At 36.3% G+C, this 23237-nt stretch overlaps 1 protein-coding gene across 1 annotated transcript; it reads left to right on the plus strand.

Moving 5' to 3' along the window:
- Positions 1–4237: 4237 nt before the first annotated feature.
- Positions 4238–4693, plus strand: LOC111916467 (ethylene-responsive transcription factor ERF109). The gene has a single exon (XM_023912131.1). It carries the CDS (start codon positions 4238–4240, stop codon positions 4691–4693), a length of 456 nt encoding a protein of 151 aa, XP_023767899.1.
- The last annotated feature ends 18544 nt before the right edge of the window (positions 4694–23237 follow it).

A 23237-nucleotide genomic window follows, 5' to 3' on the forward strand; every position in this document is an offset into this window, starting at 1 on the left:
TATCACCATCACCATCACCATCATCATCATCATCATCACCACCACCATCATCATCATCACCACACCCATCATCATCGTCATCATCATCACCACCACACCATTATCATCATCATCATCATCTTCACCACCACCACCACCACCAACTCCACCACCACCACCACCATCATCATCATCATCACTACCACCACCATCATCATCATCATTATCATAATCATCATCACCACCATCATCACCATCACCATCACCATCATCATCATCACCACCACCACCACCACCATCATCATCATCATTACCATCACACCACCATCATCATCACCACCATCACCATCACCACCATCACCATCACCACTATCATCACCACCATCATCACACCACCATCACAATCACTATCACCATCACCACCACCACCACCATCACCATCACCATCACCACTATCACCATCACCATCACCATCATCATCATCACCATCATCACCACCACCATCATCATCATCATCATCACCATCACTACCACCACCACCATCATCATCATCATTATAATCATCACCACCACCATCATCATCACCATCACCATCATCATCATCATCACCACCACCACCACCATCATCATCATCATCACCATCACACCACCATCATCATCACCACCATCACCATCACCACCACCATCATCACACCATCATCACACCACCATCACAATCACCATCACCATCACCACCACCATCATCACCATCTCCATCACCATCACCATCACCACCATCACCATCATCATCACCATCACCATCATCACCATCACCACCATCACCATCACCATCATCATCACCACCATCACCATCATCACCACCACCATCACACCACTATCACCATCCCCATCCCCATCACCATCACCACCATCACCATCATCACCATCACCGTCACCATCACCACCATCACCGTCACCATCACCATCACCATCACCATCACCATCACCACCATCACCACCATCGTTACCATCACCACCACCACCACCACCATCACCATCATCATCACACTATCAATAGTCATCATCATCATCATCCTCATCGTCATCATTTATGCATCAGTTTGTTGTGTATGGTTATGTGTATGTGTATATGTATGTACTTGTGTATGTGTATCTACATGTATATAAAAGAACAAAATAGTTTGTTATTGAAAGTGTAACCATTATACATATAGACACATACATGCATACATGATTATCTAAACTTTCACCAACTTATAACTATTAATATCGTTCACAAAGTCGTGTACACCTTTAGGATCTATTACTCATTTCATGGTTTAACACTGTAATGCATATGTATGTATGTATGTATGTATCTATGTATGTATGTATGTATGTATGTTTTATGTATGTCTATATGTGTATGTATGTGTGAATGTATATGTATGTGTATGTGTGTACTTAAAAATAAAAAAAATGAATAATAATAATAATAATAATAATAATAATAATAATAATAATAATAACAACAACAACAACAATAAACGGTTGTGGAAGTGGTTAAAAGTAATAGTGGACAATGTTATTATGGATGTGGCATTCCCACCCGATTGGTAGATTTGGTGGTTATGTATGGAAAATACCCGAGTTCGAGTCCCGCCACCCTCGTTTTTTTTTGCCTTGTTCAGTTTAGGGTTTCATATTTTTTTTGTACGCCTCCACCTCCATTTTAGCGATCGACTCCTACACTCCTCGCTTCTGTCTTCCCCCCTTCGTCTTCTGTGAACGCTACCCAAAATCACCCCTCCCCTCGTTGCTTGTCCCTTCTCCGGATCGTTCACCCATTGTCCGCCTCCATTTTAGCGGCCGCTTCCCTCTATCGCATTTCCTTCATTCGGTTTCCCTCTTCTCGTTTTTCCTTCTCGTTTTCCCTTTTCTCTTTCACAGTGGAACTCACTCCTTCCATTCACACACTCTCTTTCGATTTCCTTCTTCTCTTACACAGTTTGCGCCGCCGTCGGAGTTCCTTCTTTCCTGCTATCGCCATTAGTGTTGTCGCCGTATCTGCTAGCAATCGTCACTGTTTCAAGTAAGTTTCTTTTTGGTTTAATTCCACTTAGGGTTTCGTTTTGGGTTAGAATTCATTTCGATTTAGCTTTTATTTTTATTTTTATTTAGGGTTCATTTCTTTTTGGTTTAGTGCGCGTTCATCCCTTTTCTGTTACCTCTTTTGCTCGATTTCTTCTCCAACTAAGGTAATCCCTCGTATCTATACCCGGTGCACATTTTGCTGGACCAAAGTCGCACTTTTAGCTGGACCAATATCACAATTCTTCCATGATTACAAACTTTCCAAGTCCATTCATAGTTTCTCTAAGAATTGCTTTCCTTTTTATAGCTTGTAAGAGCTTATCGGGATTTATCCTTTAGTTTTTGTTCCAATTTTTATCATATTACATTGATTTTGCCATTATTTTATAGGTTTCACTTCAGTTTTGGATTTTCAATTTTTGATAATTGAAAATTGGACCTAATGGTGACTGATTTGGAGTTGGGGATGAATTTTGAGGTTATGATTTGCACAGTTAATGAACCATGTAGTGCATTGTAAGTTCATATTTCTTTAAACATACTTTCCTTTTATTTTACTACTAATAAATAATGAACACAAATATGTTATTTTTGGGAACTAGACGTAGCATCTTTCAAAGATTTTGGTAGCCATGAATGGCATATTAGAGTGGTGAGTGGTTTTTAAATGATTAAATCTTGGTGCATGCATATATTTGTTTTAATTTCTATTTTTATTATGGATTATTGATCATTGTATTGGTAGCCAACTTCTAGTGATGACAAAATGATGAATGAGTCAATTATTGTAGTGATTCAACAACATGATGAAGGAGTCGATTATTAGAAGGAAATGTGTTTTTATTTTTGAGCTAGTTAAATGCAAGATATACATGTTTATTATAACATCTTACTTTCATTTTGTCTAACTTATAACGTTGTACTTTCGAAAATGTTCCTAATTATGGTTATATTAAAAAATAAATGAAAGTACATTGCTATATTTGTATTTTTTGTGATCATTGATTATTTTGTGTTGAAACAGGAACGATATGATTCAAAACTCAAATTGAAGAACACTTGTCGGCCTTTATCAATTCAACTTACTCGGTAATTTGCCAAACAATCCACCATATAATTCTCAAATTTATGTATGTAAGCATCTAAATAAACATTTGTAGTTGACACTTTTAATGTGTATTATTAGACACATTTAATGTATTATTAAACAATGCTCATTTGTAATATGTATTTGTATATGACACTTTTAGGTTTATTAGTTTTATTGTAATGTTATTTGTTTTTTGGTTGAATTTCAATATTATTATTAGTTTAATGTAATGAGTTTTTCCAATATGAACAAAAAAAACTGGATTTTTTATAAATTTTTGATGTTTTTTTTAATTTAAATTAAAAGTAATTACCTACGGATTACCTACAAAAAATCCGTAGGTAATGTTAGCCGTAGCAATTCCGTAGCTATATATTTCCGTAACAATTCCGTAGCTATATATTTCCGTAACAATTCCGTAGCTATATATTTCCGTAACAATTCCGTAGCTATTAGCTATTTTGTTCCGTAGCTATTCTGTAGGTATCCATTTCCGTAACTATTCTGTAGGAAATCCATAGTTACTTATTTCCGTAGCTATGTTAACTACGGAAAACTCCGTAGTTATTTTGTAGCGATTCCGTAGCTTATCCGTAACTATAATTTTCCCACGGGCTATTATGCTACAGACATTTTTCCGTAGCAATTCCGTAGCTATTTACTTATAGCTACGGATTGTGCTGTATCTATTGCACTGGTTTTCTAATAGTGTTTCTACTCATCTATAACATTAATCTTTTTATAAATATGAGATACATACAAAGTTTTATGACATCGATATTTTTATAAATTTGAGATACATTCAAATTTAAAGGAAACGTTGATCAACATACTTCATGTTTAAGAAAAGTTCAACCACTTTCTTGATATATCTAAACATTAACACTGTAGGGACTGGTAGTGAAAGTTTTCAAAGAAGAAGGGGTTATAATTTATAATATAGCAGTTAGCAAACGACAGAGTTTTAAAATTCGCTGTCATCCTCGGACGTTTGACTCATTGACTGAAATTACACGTGAGCTTCGACCTTCATCCGCCGCAATTGCAATTATATAATGGCGCCAAGGAAACTACTTTATCCGTTCTTCAGAGAAAATGAACAATCCCACCATCAATTTCGACTACGAGAATTCCGCCATTGTTTCAGCACTCCGGTATGTTATCTGCGGCGGAAACGTCGTCATTCCAAGCAGTAGTGAAACCGGAAGCTCTCAGAATCATCCGTCGCCGGTGGAGCATGAAATTTGCGGCGAATGTAGAATGCGAATCCCGGAACACTGTTTGGGGTGTCACATGTTCACCGGCGGTGGTGGAGAAGAGACGGGAAAGAGAACGAAGAAGAAGGTTTACAGAGGAGTTCGTCTCCGGCCGTCGAGGAAATGGGCGGCGGAGATAATGGTTCCGGGGACGAAAGAGCGGAAGTGGTTGGGGACTTTTGAGACTGCAGAAGAGGCTGCCAGAGCTTACGACGTCGCCAACATTCAGTATAGAGGAAACAAGGCGAAGACAAATTTTCCGGTGGAGGAGTACCAAGAAAACCCCGACGTATAAATGACACCTAAAATCCAAATTGTAAATGGGACACAAATGGTGGGTAATATACATTGGCTATGTTATTGTAGATTTTGAAGAAGAAGAGAAGACAAGTTATTTTATACTTTCTCATACAACAATTATTCTTTAATTACTTTTTTTTTTCCATATTTTTGGATGAAGATTTCATCCAAAGAGAAGACAAGTTTTTTTTTTCCCTTATAAATAGATTAGATGTAATCGTGTTCACTAATAAGAGTTTTGAAGTATTAAACAACATAGTTTCTCTTGGTGTGTTATTCCTTCTATTTTTCCTTTTCTTTCTTGTTCATAAGATGCGATTCTTTAAGTTTAAAACAAACACTTGATATTAGAACAAAGGTTGAAAAGGGCTCGTTTGATAGGCGACTTTCAAAGGAGGGAAGAGCTTCGGCTGTAGGGCTGCGAGAGCTGTAGAAGCTGCGGGTCGGCAACTGGTTTTGGAGGGAAAATTCAGAAAGAATGTATGATTGGCATCAATTGAAAGAAGGACTCAATCAACAGGTTGATTTTTGCGGGTGTTGATCGGTTGAAATCAGAAAGCAGAAAAATCAAAAGGCAGTAGTTACATTAACCGGACAACAATCATTAGCAAAGAAGAAACATTGACTTGCTCGTGATAAGGGGAGACCGGCATAGGTGCATGAAAAGCTAGCAGGCAGGAAGGATTCATCAAAGCAGGTGACTTTGGATTCAGTTCGTTCGTTTGGCAAGTTGAAAGGAAACTGTGAAGCGTGTGACTTTGTTTTCTTGGTCGGTGTTAATGTCTCTTTGAACAAAGGTGAACGAAACAAAGGAAGAGATTGGAGAAACTAGACGGTGTGAATATTATGGCCTTAGAGTTTAAATTGGGTGACCAAAGACTTTTATGTCCTCTATCGACTACTCTTAATATATAATCTAGGAGATGAGAAAGATAATGACTATGATACAACTTCTTCTCTACACACCACAATGGAAGAGAACAACCTCCATAAGCATGGTCTAACGTTGATGAACATGAACTTGTCTCCACAGTCTCAGTGTCAAAGCTAGAATCATGATGTGTGTCGTGAACTAAACCAAGGGTGTAGGGTTGAGAAATGAATATAGAAAGTCGTTATCGTGGGGAGATATGAGAGTGATAATGATTAATATCATCATCTGGGACGTGGGAGGAGAGCCGTCAAAGCGTAGCCGGAATGTCCCAACGTTGATGTAATGAGTGTTGTTTCATTGTGATTTTCATTTGTCGCTTTTTATAGGCATTTCATTTCGTATATTTCAGATATTTTTCATAACAAACGAATGCAATCCGTGTGTTAATCGATACCACATATATTGTTATTTAGTTTTCAGTTTATAACCCATCACGTTTCTTTCTTCATAAAAATTTCACTCTTAAATTATGAAATGCCGAAACTCTTCCTTTTAGTTTTTTTGAGTGCTACAAAAATGTTTACTATGCAATTTTATTGTTTTGACATCAAATTTCTAATTTCTTCCAATATGCCTATAATTTATGTCATGTTTTTGTTATATTTTAATCAGTAAATCTACTGAAATCGGGTGGTACTATTATGTAGTCAATTTAAATTTTCATTATTTAAGAACACATGACCAAATTTAAAAATCATAAATAAATGAGTGATTGTATTCCTTTGAGCACAATAGATAACATGAATTTCAAGTTGTTAAAGAAAAAAAAAAAAAAAAAAGTTGTATAACCTGAATTCCACGTTATATATAGAATCTCTAAAATTCATTTGAACGAAAAATTAGACCACTTCACTACAAGAAAGGTTAGCATTAGCGGCGACACCAGACAATAGCGGCGACATGTAATTGAAGCGTTACATGTCGCCGCTAATGCTAAGTTACAACGATCTGTGTCAAACTAACCCCATCCGTCCGATTTCTTTTCAATCCAACGACTGTAGAGGAAAGCGAAAAGACGCCTGACTTTTCCCTCCACTGGTCGCCGCTATTGCCCTAGTGTCGCCGCTAATACGCACCCACGCCGCTATTGCCTGTCGCCGCTAATGCGCATGCAAATATCCCATTCCAGTTTACCTTTCTGCGACTTTCTTTTCTGCACTATCCTTTCTTCTCTCGTTTTTCTCTCATTTCTTTCTTCAATCTCATTTATTTCTTCCGACTTGGTGGACTAGGAAGTGCCTGTTGGGACCGGTGCTAGCCCCTCCTTCCCCCAAGACCGCCACAACCCCAAAACCGACGACCTTGAGCTACATTCCGAAATTGCCCACAATCAATGTCGAATTCCTCCTCTTTTTTATGATTTTTCTGTTTTGGTGTTAATTTAGATGATAAATTGTTAGTAATTTTCAATTTTGTTGAGTGATGATGTTTGTATTTTGAGATATATGAAGTGGTTGTGTATTTTGTTGGATTGTATGCATTTTGTTGGAGTGTATGTTTTTTCAAATTTGTGGGAATTTTATTATGCATTTTGTGTATGTTTTGTAATTTATGTTTAGATTACATTGGCTTAAAAGTGAAATTTGGCATGAATATATACATTTGTTGGATTGTAATTTATGTTTATATCACATTGCCTTAAAATGAAATTTAAATGTATAAATTTGTATGAAATTGGAATATGCAAATTGGATGTATACATTTGGCTTAATTATGTTATTAATAGCAACTTACTTCTAGTAATGTATTGTATATGGTTTCAAAGTGCTTAATTTTGTTAGTGACTTAATGTTTGACTTTAATTGGATGAAATTGGCTTAATTGTAATTTATGTATACATTTGGCTTAATTGTATGAAATTGGATGAAATTTGAATATATAAATTGGATGTATAAATTTGGCTTAATTTAAAAAAAAACATTAAAAAAATAATAAATTAATTGTAAAATCAACTTAAAGTAGTTTTAAAATCAAGTTAATGTTAATATTAAAATAAAATAAAATTAGTTTAATAAATTAAACTAATAACAAAAAAGAAAATATTAAATTAATTAGAAAATCAAATTAATTTACCTTTAGAATCAAATTAAGTTATCTTTATAAAATCAAATTAAATCAATTATAAAACCAACTTAATAACAACATACTTTTAGTGACTTAATGTTGTTCATTACAACTTTAGCTTTAATTAGGTTATTAATAGCAACGTACTTCTAGTAGTTTTAATTTAATTATAGAATAAAATTAAATTAATTTTAAAAAAAACATTAAAAAAAATAATAAATTAATTGTAAAATCAACTTAAAGTAGTTTTAAAATCAAGTTAATGTTAATATTAAAATAAAATAAAATTAGTTTAATAAATTAAACTAATAACAAAAAAGAAAATATTAAATTAATTAGAAAATCTAATTAATTTACCTTTAGAATCAAATTAAGTTACCTTTATAAAATCAAATTAAATCAATTATAAAACCAACTTAATAGCAACATACTTTTAGTGACTCAATGTATTGTATATGGTTTCAAAGTGCTTAATTTTGTTAGTGACTTACCGTTGGTCATTACAACTAAAGTATCCCGTGTTGGAAATACTCTACTTGATTTTTGTTTCCCGTAAAATAAACCTTAAACACTAAATTATGTTTCAGTTGCATCATGTCTATTGATAAAAGCTGGACTACTAATCCACATCGTCAATCTCCCGAGTTCCAGCTAGGACTCGACACTTTTGTCATGAGATCCATGTTACACCTAGATTGTAAAGGTGAAACCAGATGTCTGTGTGAGAAATGTGATAATTGTTACTTCATGAATCCAAAAGCAATGAGACATCATGTTCGTATATATGGTTTCAGTCAATCATACAAAATGTGGATATATCACGGTGAACCTTTAATCCCTCCAGTTGTTGTGACAACCCGAAATTTCCATTCTGAACAAACAATATCACTTCAATAGAAGTTATAACAGTCACAGTAAATTTTTAGACTTTTCGGATAAGTTTGAGTAATGCAGGGTTTACACTTCAGGAAATATCAGGAGAGTGGATGCACTAGGGTTTTGTGCAACACTGTTATTCCAACACTCTGTTATATTAGAAATCATTTCAGGAATAAAAATATTTTCTGCCAAAAATATCTCAGGACTATATATAGAAACCTGAACCAAATAACTCATTAGTTACATTTCCAATTAGAGAAAAGCCAAATTCTCTCTCACGGATCTTCGGGTTTTTATCCCAAATCGTGAGTAATTCAATCTAGTTGTATTATATAGCTTAGATTGTGCTTAATAACATCAAAATAACGACAAAACAACAAGATCTGTGAGTTTACTCCCCAAGAACATCTTGGAGAGTAAACTCCTTTTCAAAAGCCAAATGATGCCTAGTCCTTCCTTAAGCCATGAAACTAGTTTGGACTTGTACACTAACGAGTTTAGGGACAGAAAAAAAATTCAAAGTAACAAGATTTGAGAGTTTACTCCCCAAGAACATCTTGGAGAGTAAACTCCATTTGGAGAGTAAACTCCATTTTAAGGGCCAAAAGTGTCCCAATGTCCCTCAAAGCCTTGGAAATGAACCTTGATACTACCCATGACATGTTTAGACATCCAAAACAAATAGAATCAAGGGTTGAAAGTGAGTTCACGGCCAAGGAAGTTCTTGGGTCGTGAACTCCATTTTAGGGTGTCAAAATGCCCTAAATGCCACCCTTAAGCTAAGAGACTAGCATAGCTTTTTACCTTGATGTGTCTAAGACCCAAAACAACCAAAATACCAACACCCACAAGTGTTTACGGCCACAAACACATGACCAAATGGTCTATGGGCCGAAAACTCAAGTTAGGGGTGTTTTGGTGCCACAAACACTTCCTAAGGCTTAGGCATGAATTTAGAATGCTTCCTTATGACCTTTAAGACCCTCATAAACATATTTGGACATGATTTTATGGTTTTAAACTCATTTGGGCCGTGAACACCCCCAAAATGCCAAAAGAAGTGGTCTTTCTCATCCTAGGCTAAAGCTAATGTCCCTAAATCATTCCCTAGCTTTCATACTTGCACTAACCCATGAGTAACCATGAGTTTACGGCCGTAAACTCCCTTGGGCCGTGAACTCATGGTAGTAAACTCATTTGTGTGCCTTATACCTTCCTATGTTGAATCACATGTGATTCCAACACTTGGTCAAGGTGTTTCCTAGTCCTGGAAGGTGTTATCTTTCATATAGTTGTTATAAAGACTATATTCATGTCATTATGTGTCCTTAAATATCATTTAGGACTTACTGTGTCTCGGGACTTCATTCGTGGAACTTCTCATCCATACACGTGTACCCGCTAGAACCACTCACAACAGGTGAGTTCATACCCCTAATCAACGTTTTAAATAATTTTAAATGATTTAATGGGGGGAATACAAGTAGAAAACAACATATTATTAAATCATTTATATGTATTTTATAATTGTGTTTTAAATCAGCAGATTTCACATACTACAAAATGTGATGCATGAAATGGTTTTAAATCTTAAAAATACTTTGTTATCAAATGTATTACTTTTGAAATGTTTATTAAAGTGACACCAAGTCATTGTTAATTATTGTTCAAAACTCTTAGATGTCGTACAAAACCATTTTTACCTTCTTGAACGAAACTATACTTATATGCATATGTTCATATATATGTTAGAGATTATAGTTTTCACCCTTCATTTAGTTTCCAACACTCTTGGGTAGCAAGAGTGTATAAACCTACTTGAACAAGCAATTACCTTTCAGTTAACTATCATAGGGATAGTTAGAAGATATCAAACATTATTCCTATTACAAAGAATCACACAAGAGTCAGTTCATTCATGAGTCTTTACTAGTACATTACCTAATACATGAGTACCTTTACATATGCTTACATGATACATGACTACGCTTACATGAACACATTACATGAATACCTTTACGTAGATACAATTACCTGTGTATACTTATAGGAATACTTGAAACTCGATTCGTGGAGATGATTTATTAGTATTTTCAGTAAATCACCCAGCCCATCCCAGTTCAACGGGAGTCAGTTATGGGATTAACCATTCCTGGAACCTACTGTTCGCTACAGAGGTTAATTGGACAATCTTCGGATGTTCATTAGGTTATCTAGTTCGCTTATCGCGATGTAGAGTCAGTTACGGGATTAACCATTCCTGGAACCTACTGTTCGCTACAGGGGTTAATTGGACAATCATCGGATGTTCATTAGGTTATCTAGTTCGCTTATCGCGATGTAGAGTCAGTTACGGGACTAACCATTCCTGGAACCTACTGTTCGCTACAGGGGTTAATTGGACAATCTTTGGATGTTCATTAGGTTGTTATTACATATATTAGGATACAGTTACGAGACTAACCATTCCTGGAACCTACCGTTCGCTACAGAGGTTAATTGAAAAATCTTCGGATGTTCATTAGGTTATTTACTTCGACTACAGCGATGTAAAGTCAGTTACGGGACTAACCATTCCTGGAACCTACTGTTCGCCACAGAGGTTAATTGAACAATCTTCGGATGTTCATTAGGTTATACTTTTCGCTTCAGTGATTTCGTGTTAACCCTGGTAATCCAAGGGTAATACTTACATGATTATATTTTTCCTATTTACTTTATTTTATGATATATTCACATAAACGATGAGTTAGACTGAGCACTTTTAGTACTAGTCAATAGAAAGGAAAAGCTATCATTTTACTTACAGAACATTTAAGTCTTGGTAGAAGACTACATTATCATAACAAAACATTCGGGTCTTGGTAGAAGACTACATTGTCATAACAAAACATTCGGGTCTTGGTAGAAGACTACATTGTCATCACAAAACATTCGGGTCTTGGTAGAAGACTACATCTCAAACTAATAGAAAATAAGGGATTTTCTAGGGCTTTTCATACTTACATCAACATTTTCATTTAAAGGTTTACATGACTTTTAAAACAGCTTTTCAAAGCAAGTCAGTGACACTTAAATACTTATGAATTCACCAGCTTTAAAGCTGATACTCTCTTTCAAAATAGCTTGTATTCTCAGGTCATCAGTAGACAGGTACGGTGGCCAGGTTTTGAGAAGACGGAGCAGACAAGTCTTGTCTTTTATTTTGATTATATATTTTTGGTGTCTTATTACAATGAAAGAACACATGTATTAAAACTTTACTTATAATGCAATGGATGATGTTGTTGCTTGTTTACTATTTTACACTGTTGTGATACTATACATGACGTCCTCCACACCTGAACGTTTCCACCGTTCGTGGTTTTGGGGTGTGACAATTGTAGATGTCGTATCGCCAAGCAACGAGATGGATGATGTTATTGACGATGTTATGTGGGAGTCGAGAGAAAATGATACAAACCTCGATGAAGGAACCTCGAATACAGGGGGTGGTGGTGTTGATGATGATTTTGAAGAGTTGTTAGAGGCAGTCGAAACCAAGTTATATCCTGGTTGTACGTTTTCATTCCTTGATTTTTTTAGCAAAGCAGATGCATATGAAGGTCAACAACAAATGGACTGATAGTTCATTTGATCAACTCCTTGAGTTGTTGCATTCGGCATTTCCACCAGACAACAAGGTTTCTCGTTCATATTATTTAGCAAAAAAGAAACTGAAGAAGTTAGGTTTGGGGTACGAGTCAATTCATGTGTGCAAAAACGATTGTTTTCTCTTCTGGAAGGAACACAAGTCATTGCAAGTTTGTCCCGTTTGTAAAGAGATTCGGTGGATTGATAAAAACACCAAGGGTAAGAAAGTGGCTCATAAGGTGTTACGATACTTTCCAGTGGCCCCTAGACTACGTCGTTTGTATTGTTCACGGTACACTTCCAAAAATATGATATGGCATAGTACTGGGAGATCAGAAGATGGTGTGATGCGTCATCCCGTTGATGGAGAGTCTTGGCAAAAATTTGATGTAGATTACTCTGACTTCTCGAGTGAACCTCGCAACGTACGTCTAGGGCTGGCAGCTGATGGCTTTAATCCATTTGATAACATGTGTAATCCGCATAGTACGTGGCCGGTTGTACTCACCACATACAATCTGCCACAATGGCTTTGTATGAAAGAGTCATCATTCATGTTGGCCTTGTTGATTCCCAGCCCTAAAGCGCCTAGAAAGGACATAGATGTTTTCCTTAGGCTGTTAGTGGAAGAGCTTAAGTTTTTATGGCAATCAGGCATACGCATTAAAGATGTATCGACAAAAACATTCTTCACGATGAAAGCTATGTTTTTATGGACAATAAACAACTTTCCAGCTCGTAGTAGTTTATCGGGCCGGAACGAACAAGGGTATAGAGCATGCCCGACTTGCAATGAAGACACTCCTTCGTACCGTGCAGTAAATAAAGTCGTTTATATCGGTCATCATCGGTTCTTATATGTTGATGATCCGTTAAGGATGAGTTTGAAATTTAATGGGCAACCAGAGACAAGACCCGCTCCGAGACACTTTACTAATGAAGACATAAAAGAGCAACTAGGTGAAATTGCTCACCTTCACAGGCTGGTCCGAAATTATTTCAAATTTGATAGGCAGTTATGTAAAATTCGCCAAAAATTATAGAAAAATCGTATGAAAACGTGAGAGTAGTCATTTTAAAAGTATAAATCTAAACTGTATCCATGTAAAATAGTTTTGAAAAATACTTCCATTAATAGGGTCAAAACAGTCCGAGATTGGACCAAAACTTTCCTATCAAGGGCTGTTTTATGAGTTTAATTTATAGATCTTAGAACACAACACTCATTTTTGCTATTTAAAGTGTATAAATCTCAGATCTACTAGTTTAAATGTATTATATGTGATAAAAAAATACTTTTCTCAAGGTTATTATGAAGATCCAAGTGATAAACTTCAAGTTCTTAACATATTTTTAGATTAATGAAGAAATCAACATATAATCACCAAATAATTCATGGAAAACACACATAATCATGCATATACACATAGATCTACACAAATCAACTTGTATTCTCCCCCAAAAACAAGTAAAAACCAAAAACAAGGGGGTATGAACTCACCTTGGGGGTTTTTGAGATGTAGATGAAGAAGGAAAGGGATTTTTGAGTCCTAGCTTGTGTCTTGAAGGGATCTCGAAATGATGGTTGTTCTAAGACCCATATTCACGAAAATGGAGTTGTAAGAAGGATGATCTTAGTATAAACTTGAAATAAAACATCTAGAGTTTACTATGTACTTACCAAGAAGCTTAGTAATTGGTCCTTGTTGATGATGAACTCGAAATTTCTTGAGGGTGGAATGGATGTCTTGAGAGAAAATAAGATGAAAGTGAAGTTGGAATGAAAATTTGTAGTGGGGAAAAGCCTTATGGCCGTAAGTTATAGGGAGAGGGAAGGAAGAGATAAGGTGAATGCATTGTTACATGGTGTGTAAATGGCACGGTTATCCTCCAAACAAAAATGAGGTTTCATGCATTAAGCTAGTTAACTAATTTCTCCTTTTTTTTTGTTTAAATAGATAATGGGCCGAGAATTGGGCTAAAGAGAGGGGAGGTAGATTAGCTTGGCCCATTTCTAGTCTTGGTTCGAATTTATGAGGCCCACTAATGACTTTTCGTCCCATTGGGCATTTAGGGAAATTCAAGGCCCAAAATTGCATAAAAGAATGCATTTATGGCTTATTAGGGTTAATTGGATTAGTTATGGCCCAATAAGGCCCATCAGAAATAATATGGATCATTTTAGGCCCAAAGTAGTCAAGTTGAAAGTTTATTGGTTCGTTAGACCCAATAAGAGAATCCTAGTCCATAATAATCTTGAATCGAGATTTCTAAGGTTTTCAACCCTTAGTTGAACATATGAGGTGTATTTGAACGAGAATAGAGTATAGGCTTTTACAATGGATGATGCTTACATGGGAATAGAATTTCCTAGCCAAAATGCCAGTTGTCACATCATCCCCCGTCCCCCCGGTTAGAGGGAATTTCGTCCCGAAATTCTTTCGAAAGATAGGTTCATGAATGAGAGAATAGGTGAGGGTACTTCTGCTTAATCTAGTCTTTGTGTTCACTTGTGAATTCCGATCTACGTTTTGCGTTCCTTTGAACCTTCACAATCGGAATGCGGCTTTGTTTTGTACGCTTTACTTCCCTATCCAATACCTCGACTAGTTCTTCGAAGAACAGGAGATTCTTGTTTATTTCGACCTCTTTCTAAAGGAATGATAAGAGTTTTGCCTAATAGGCACTTTTTCAGATTCGAGACGTTGAACACGGGGTGTACGTTGTTGAGCTCTACAAGCAGCTGCAACCTATAAGTCTTTGGACCAATCCGGGCAAGAATCTCGAACAGTCCGATGTATCGTGGGTTTAGTTTTCTCGTTTCCTAATGTGAATCATTCCTTTCCAAGGAGATTCTTTTAATAACACGCAATCCTCGACTTGACATCCTAGTGGATTACGCCGCTTGTCAGCATAGCTCTTTTGTCGGTCTCGAGATGCTTGAAGTCGAGTTCTGATTTGGATTATCTTCTCTGTCGTCTGGCGAATAGTTTTCTGGTCCCATGTGAGTACTGGCGAGTGATCTGGATTTATGACTATAAGGAGCCTCAAAAAGAGCAACTTTGATGCTCGTGCAATAGCTGTTATTGCGTGAGAATTTAATCAAGGGCAACTGGGTATCCCCGGACTTGTTGAATTCAAACACCCAGACTTGTAGCATGTCTTCAAGTGGTTGAATGGTTCGTTCGATTTGGCTATTGGTTTGAGGGCAGTAAGTAGCGCTTATACTTAGCTATGTTCCTATAGCCTTCTGAAATGACTGTCAAAGTCTTGAAATAATCCCGTTATCTCGATCCGGGATAGTAGATACCGGCAGGCTCCGTTATGATGGAATTTGCAATGGTTTCATTTTGGAAGGCTTCCAGCATATGGTCTCAGTGATGTTGGTGTGATAGGGGTCATGGTTTCATGAACAACAACAACATGTTGCTTCTTTGAGAACCTTTGAGTTGGCTGTCCCTTTCTCTTACTTCCAGGATTTTGCTTCCTACTCTTAAGCTTGGGGTTTAGTGTTCCTTGATAAGCTATCACTTGCTGGTTTCCGTGTTGATTCCTTCGGCTGGAGTTGTCAATGCTATTCCCGCCTCCATTGGTGTTGTTTGCATTGATCTGTGCCATAGCAGCGGTTACTGTCGCTGTTTCAACAACTTGGAATGTAGCAGAGTTCATCCGTAGCAGTGGTGTCTCGCGGGTGCGCTTGTTATTCCTACGGGATGGCATTTTCCTGCTACACGTTGATAAGCCAGACCGTAAGTAATTATCGTCATTCCTGGTTGTACCCTATAAATTTCGAGTCTCGTCGTATGATTCTCATTGTTTCTATCTACATCCCTATGATGTATTTACGGTAGTAGGCAATCACAGATTTGGCACGATCTCTATGTTTATCCTTAGAGTATATGGGTTGTTTTGGCTTTGAGATCCTTAAGTGTCTAGCGGTTTTGAGGGTTCGGTTGTGCATATAATTAAGGTTATGAAATAAAGATAGCACACAATTGTTCCATTGGTATGTACCATCATAGTACACGAAAGAGATTCATATCGGATAGTAAGGGGGAAAAAGAAAAGGCTGGTCCTAATTGTGGTGGAAAGTGTCTGGTGCTGGTGCTGATGAAGTGGATACACCTCGGAGACGAGCTACTTATTGTTTGGTATCTCGTAGTCGTACTTCCCAAACTATATGTCTCGCTCGGGAGTCTCCATTCACTTCTTGAGTTTGCCTCTCATCTCTCTTAATAGCAAACCACATTTGTTCCGTTCGATTTGGGGTGTCCTGAGCTTGGTTATCAATACCTCGGGTGCGTCGGACCATGACTGGGAGTGCTCGGTCAGCTGGTCCTCTATGACTAAGATCGAAGCGACCTCAGTTCCTTCCGTAGTGTGGTCGTATCCCCTGCCAGTGACTCTATCTCCAAATATCGTGTGCCCACGGGGGCATGCGGCCATTGGGGCCCATACGATAAGTCAGTACTCTGGCTTTACATGGAGGATTGATGACATCGGATTCGGCATCCGAGTCATCATCATCATTGCCCTTGGGCACTTCCTCTTCGAGGTCTACTTATTGATTCGGCAAGTCCATCTGCAAGTTCTACTTCATGTTACTCCTCTGAGTCGAGCCACCCTGCTATTCCCTGACTAGGGAGGTAGGGGTTTCTTAGCTAATGATACTTGTCTATAGTGTATTGCACGAAGGGGTATAAATACTAGAAACAAATAGCATACCAATTACTCCTATAGTAATTAAATTTTGTTTAGGTTTGGTTCTATAATCTCTTTGGATAATTAAATGGTATGTTTTTGATTCATTGTCCATCATAATTACTCCCGAACACATGTTGGTCATATTTTGAATCAATGTAGTTGATCAGGCTACATTCACCCCTAATACGACTACATAACTGCCCGAGTTTAATAGCGATGTTCAAATCCTCCAATGACTTTTATTGTTCTTGTTGTGTTATTATTCTAAAATGCACACAAATGTATGTATTTTAAATTATTATGTTCAGAGTTGTTTAGTCCCATTGTATTTATAGTTGCATATCCTGTATGATTAGATATGCTAGTTCACTATAAACAATGCTCTGATACCAATCTGTCACACCCCCGAACCAGACGGCGGAAACGTCCGGGGGCTTGTGCGTGACTTCATCTTGAAATATCATTACAGTGAATATAATTGAAACATAACATCATCATCATCACACATGTAATATAACAACATTCATTGTTTACATCGAGTATTGTATTTGAATATTACATGCCAAAATAGTATGATGAAACAAAATATAACACAATATCCATTAGTTTGTTTCGTTCATCCTGCTTCAACGGTTTCCTGAGAATACAAGTTATTTTGGAAAAACGTCAACATATAATGTTGGTGAGTTCATAAGCATGTTTGTGAAAATGATTTGTATAATTTTGAAAACCACCAGAAAATCCGATATTTTCTGAAAACTGTTTAGTATGGTTGTGTCAGATCTTGTATTAATGCATGTATGTTATTGTTTATTTGTCTAAAAGGGTAAAGAGATCGTATAGAGAATGTAAAGAGCATGTAAAGAGAATATTCCCAGACAACCCGATGTTGTCTGTAAAAGAGAAAGTTGCCATACCAACCACCGAGGTTGAGTACTAGTAAGAGAATGTTTCCGAGTAATCCAAGAGAAAAGAGAATGGTCTTCCGTAAACTTCATAACGTTAATTCCTCTAAGCGAGCCATCATAACCATACTAATTACTGACAATTTCACCTGTCTTGGCGTCGTGGACGCCGACGGAAAATAGAATAAGGTTTTCGTCACTCTATACTGAGTTAGTCTAATTGTAGTGAACAGCTCAGGTGTGGGGTGTCATCCCCGTATAGATCTATACACAAATCCCCGCTCTCCCTTCAAAAGACTCTGGTTATAACTACAGGCTACGATCGTACACTTAATAGGTGCTAACCGATAAAAACTCACTAGATCCTTAATCGAATTTACGCGAATAAAAAGTATAAACTCATTCCAGGCCCAATCATCCATGTAAGTGAACCACTAAGGCATCGTTAAACATGTAAATCACTTCAAGGCCCAATGAGATTATATAACATAGGCTCAAAATATATGTGAAAGAACAACTAAGGTACATTTCATATGTAAGGTACTTACAGGCCCAAATAGCACGCAAATAGTATCCAAGGTCCGTCTCACATGTTAATGGGTCGATGAGGCCCAATAAACATATAAATAGTATACAGGACCTATCATACATAAAAATGGACAACTAAGGCCCGATAACTTAGAAAATGATCAATTTAATCCGTTTGTTAGTTTATCGTTGGTTTTGGTTCAAGTATTAACTTAAATAGTATAAAAGTCCACTTTTTGTAAAAATGACGTTCTTGGCCCAATAAGCCAAAAATTTATAATTAAGGCCCAATTTTTGTAAGAATAACACTTTAATCTCCATTTTGTTCAAAACTTGTGTTGATGACTAGTTTGTGGTAAAAATAACATTTTAAACCCATTTTTGTCGAAAATATCATTTTTGGCTTGATTTTTGTTAAAATACACATTTTTCTGGTTTTGGGCTTTTCAGACTTAGTTTTTGGAAAATTTGTAGAAAAATCATCGTAAGTTGAAATTTGGATCCGTAAATTCTGGAAGTTTGGAAATTTTGTCTTCTTTGTTCACAATTTTTCTCAAAATTTTTAATGGCTTCTAAAAAGTGTGAAATTGCTCACCTTCACAGGTTGGTCCGAAATTATTTCAAATTTGGTAGGCAATTTTGTAAAATTCGCCAAAAATTATAGAAAAATCGTATGAAAACGTGAGAGTAGACATTTTAAAGGTATAAATCTGAACTGTATCCATGTAAAACAGTTTTCAAAAATCCTTCACTTAAGAGGTTCAAAACAGTCCGAGAATGGACCAAAACTTTCCTATCAAGGGCTGTTTTATGAGTTTAATTTATAGATCTTAGAACACAACACTCATTTTTGCTATTTAAAGTGTATAAATCTCAGATTTACTAGTTTAAATGTATTATATGTGATAAAAAAAATACTTTTCTCAAGGTTATTATGAAGATCCAAGTGATAAACTTCAAATTCTTAACATATTTTTAGATTAATGAAGAAATCAACATATAATCACCAAATAATTCATGGAAAACACACATAATCATGCATATACACACAGATTTACACAAATCAACTTGTATTCTCCCCCAAAACAAGTAAAAACCAAAAGCAAGGGGGTATGAACTCACCTTGGGGGTTTTTGAGATGTAGATGAAGAAGGAAAGGATTTTTGAGTCCTAGTTTGTGTCTTGAAGGGATCTCGAAATGATGGTTGTTCTAAGACCCATATTCATGAAAATGGAGTTGTAAGAAGGATGATCTTAGTATAAAATTGAAATAAAACATCTAGAGTTTACTATGGACTTACCAAGAAGCTTAGTAATTGGTCCTTGTTGATGATGAACTCGAAATTTCTTGAGGGAGGAATGGATGTCTTGAGAGAAAATGAGATGAAAGTGAAGTTGGAATGAAAATTTGTGGTGGGGAAAAGCCTTATGGCCGTGAGTTATAGGGAGAGGGAAGGAAGAGATAAGGTGAATGCATTGTTACATGGTGTGTAAATGGCATGGTTATCCTCCAAACAAAAATGAGGTGTCATGCATTAAGCTAGTTAACTAATTTCTCCTTTTTTTGTTTAAATAGATAATGGGCCGAGAATTGGGCTAAAGAGAGGGGAGGGAGATTAGCTTGGCCCATTTCTAGTCTTTGTTCGAATTTATGAGGCCCACTAATGACTTTTCGGCCCATTGGGCCTTTAGGGAAATTCACAGACCAAAATGGCATAAAAGAATGCATATATGGCTTATTAGGGTTAATTGGATTAGTTATGGCCCAATATGGCCCATTAATAATATATGGATCATTTTAGGCCCAAAGTAGTCAAGTTGAAAGTTTATTGGTTCGTTAGACCCAATAATCTTGAATTGGGATTTCTAAGGTTTCCAACCCTTAGTTGAACATATGAGGTGTATTTGAACGAGAATAGAGTATAGGCTTTTACAATGGATGATGCTTACATAGGAATAGAATTTCCTAGCAAAATGTCAGTTGTAACAGGTATGTATGAGATGGATGTATCCGTTCAAAGGTATATGAAAAAATTAAAAAATTATGTCAGAAATAAGGCGAGGCCGGAAGGTTGTATAGCTGAAGGTTATATTGCTGAAGAAGCTTTGACATTTTGTTTGATGTACCTTCGAGATGTCAATCGACTTGAAAGAAACGAAGACGTTGTCATTGAGAAAACAAAGTTTTGGATGTTTGAGTCCAAGTGTCGTCCGACGACCGCAACGCAAATCAAACATCTTGATATAAGGGAGAAACGTAATATAGAATGGTTATATTGAATAGTTGTCAAGAAGTCAGACAATACATCGAGTAAGTGTTCTTACTTTTAATTATCTTTCATTATTTATTGTTACTTTTTTCCATTCATGAATTATATATATATATATATATATATATATATATATATATTGAACCGGCAAATACAAATATATAATCTACACCTAAACTAACACCTAATTATAGAAAATTCAAATCCGAACATCCTGAAAGTGACGAAAAGACTGAATTTCCCAACTGGTTTCTTGAAAAGGTAATAATAGTTAACAAACAAATATCTTTGATAAATATAATGAATCAAGAATACATACACACATCAACATATGTTTAATAAGTTTATCAGATGGAAAAAGAAAACTCTCCAGAATTCCACAAAGAGTTTTCAGCCCTTTCAATGGGTTCACAAATGGATGTTTATACTTACACTACGTGCATAGTCAATGGTGTTAGGTTTATGGTACTTAGTCGTGATGCACAACGCAAAACGGAAAACTCTAGGGTTCTAGTGGTTGGTGAGAATGGAGAGAAATATTATGGCCTGTTAGAAGAGATTATGGAGGTGCAATATCCATATGATTATTCGACTGTAATATTTTGGTGCAAGTGGTTCGATACGGGAGATATTCCTGATGATAATTTCATAAGTATCGACACAGAAAAAGAAGCGTACCAAGATGATCAACTCATATATGCTTCGCAAGCCAAACAAGTGTTCTACATCCGTGAGCCTGTTAATCATCAAAGAAACCAAAACAACAACCCTCGTTGTGTCGTCGAACATGTTAATCATCGAAATATTTGGGATCTACCATCCAACAATGCTCATGTCCAAAATGCTTAGAAGTGACTATGTCCAAGATGTCGACAATGTGGAGGCCGAAAATGTTGACATAGTTCAAAACAACTCTTCATCTGGAGCTAGACTTTTTATCGACTTCTCACAATACTTTCAAAACAATGTTGATGTAGCTCAAAACAATTCTGATTATGACGATGAAGACGAGACTGAAGTACCTCCGCCAACGGGTAGAATCGATAATGTTTCCGATGAAGAGACTGATTATGATGATGGCGATTCTGATTATGATACCGATGAAGAAGACATTGAAGTATATGATGAAGATTCTGATTAAAAAATCATTTTTTTTGTAATCGAAACTTTATTTGAAATGTACCTTGAAGTCATATTGTTTGTCTAACTTTTATTTATGTTGTTTGTCTATATTGTATATCTTACAATTTCGCAGGGTAACTAACTTTTATTCATATTGTATTTCTATATTGTACATCTTGTAATTTACAGGCTGCAGATGAGGTTTACTTGGGCGATACTCTTGGCCATGATGGCCGATGTTATGGGGCTTGGACATGGAGGTGATGGAGCCGGGGATCCACCACCTCCAGGAGGCTTTGGTCGTGGTTAGCACGAACAGGATGGTCAGTTTTATTATGATATATTTATTAACTATTTTTATTATTTTATAATAAGTTATCGTGACTAATATTTTTAATTGTATTTTTTCAGCCGAGCTTCCAAAAAAAAAGGGGCATGTAAAAAAATATCGAGTTGGGAAAGTTGATACGAGCAAACAAGGGATAGCCCGTAGATTTGGATTTCGACAGGGAGATCAAATATTCCCCTATCGGGAAGCGTGGTAATTGGTTCACAAATGAAATTGAGAGGTATTTGTGGAACAATGTCCCTTTCAACGTATCTGGTTGGGACAATGTTTCCCCCGCTTTAAGGAACGCAGCAGCTGTACATCTAAAGGTAACTTGGATACAATTTTAAGTTTAGTTGTGATTGTTATTTAATTAACTAAATTTTTTGTGTTTTGCAGAATAAATTTGATTTGGATAAGGTTAACATGGATCCGGAGCGTGCTCAATTGTTGTGGAGCATTGATTCGAGTCTTTCAAAAGTTTACAAAGGCCGAAAAAGTAAAGCTCATTCTTATTTTAAGGAAATCGGGGGGCCTGCAGATATCCCAGCCGCATTAAACAACCCCCTAATGGTATGTCACATGAAAATTGGGCGAAGGCAGTCGAACATTTTCAAACGCCATAATTTTTAAGGCGTTCGGCGTTAAACAAAGAATGTCGTGCAAAACAAGTAGTTGTAAAACAGAGGGGGGTCGAGCTCATACAACAATGCATGTTTCAAAGAAGTAAGTTATGATATATTTAAATTTATTTAAAGTAGAAGTAATCTAATTTTTAATGTTAAATAGGATATCAGTCGAATCGAAGTGTTTCGTAAGGCTAATTCCAATCGCCAAGGGGTATTTTATAGTCCTGCAGTCGAGCAACAGTACGTAAGTGATTAATTTGTATTTTTCATATAAGTGTTTATATCGTCAAAAGTATTTAGTAATCTAATTTTTATGATTTTTATTATTTTTTAAAAATACAGAATGCTTTACTCGAGGAGATCAACCAACGAACCCAAGCTACCTCTAAAGCAAACGGTCTAGCACCAACTGATATAAAAAATTGTTTTGAAAGAATATTGGGTGTTCGACGCGGACATATCAGAGGCATTGGGCGTAAACCCCATACCGTTGTGTCCATGTACGATCAGGAACAACCAATGACACAACAACAACCACAATCA

Source organism: Lactuca sativa, chromosome 4 (genome assembly GCF_002870075.4).
Source record: "Lactuca sativa cultivar Salinas chromosome 4, Lsat_Salinas_v11, whole genome shotgun sequence".
Lineage (NCBI taxonomy): Eukaryota > Viridiplantae > Streptophyta > Magnoliopsida > Asterales > Asteraceae > Lactuca > Lactuca sativa.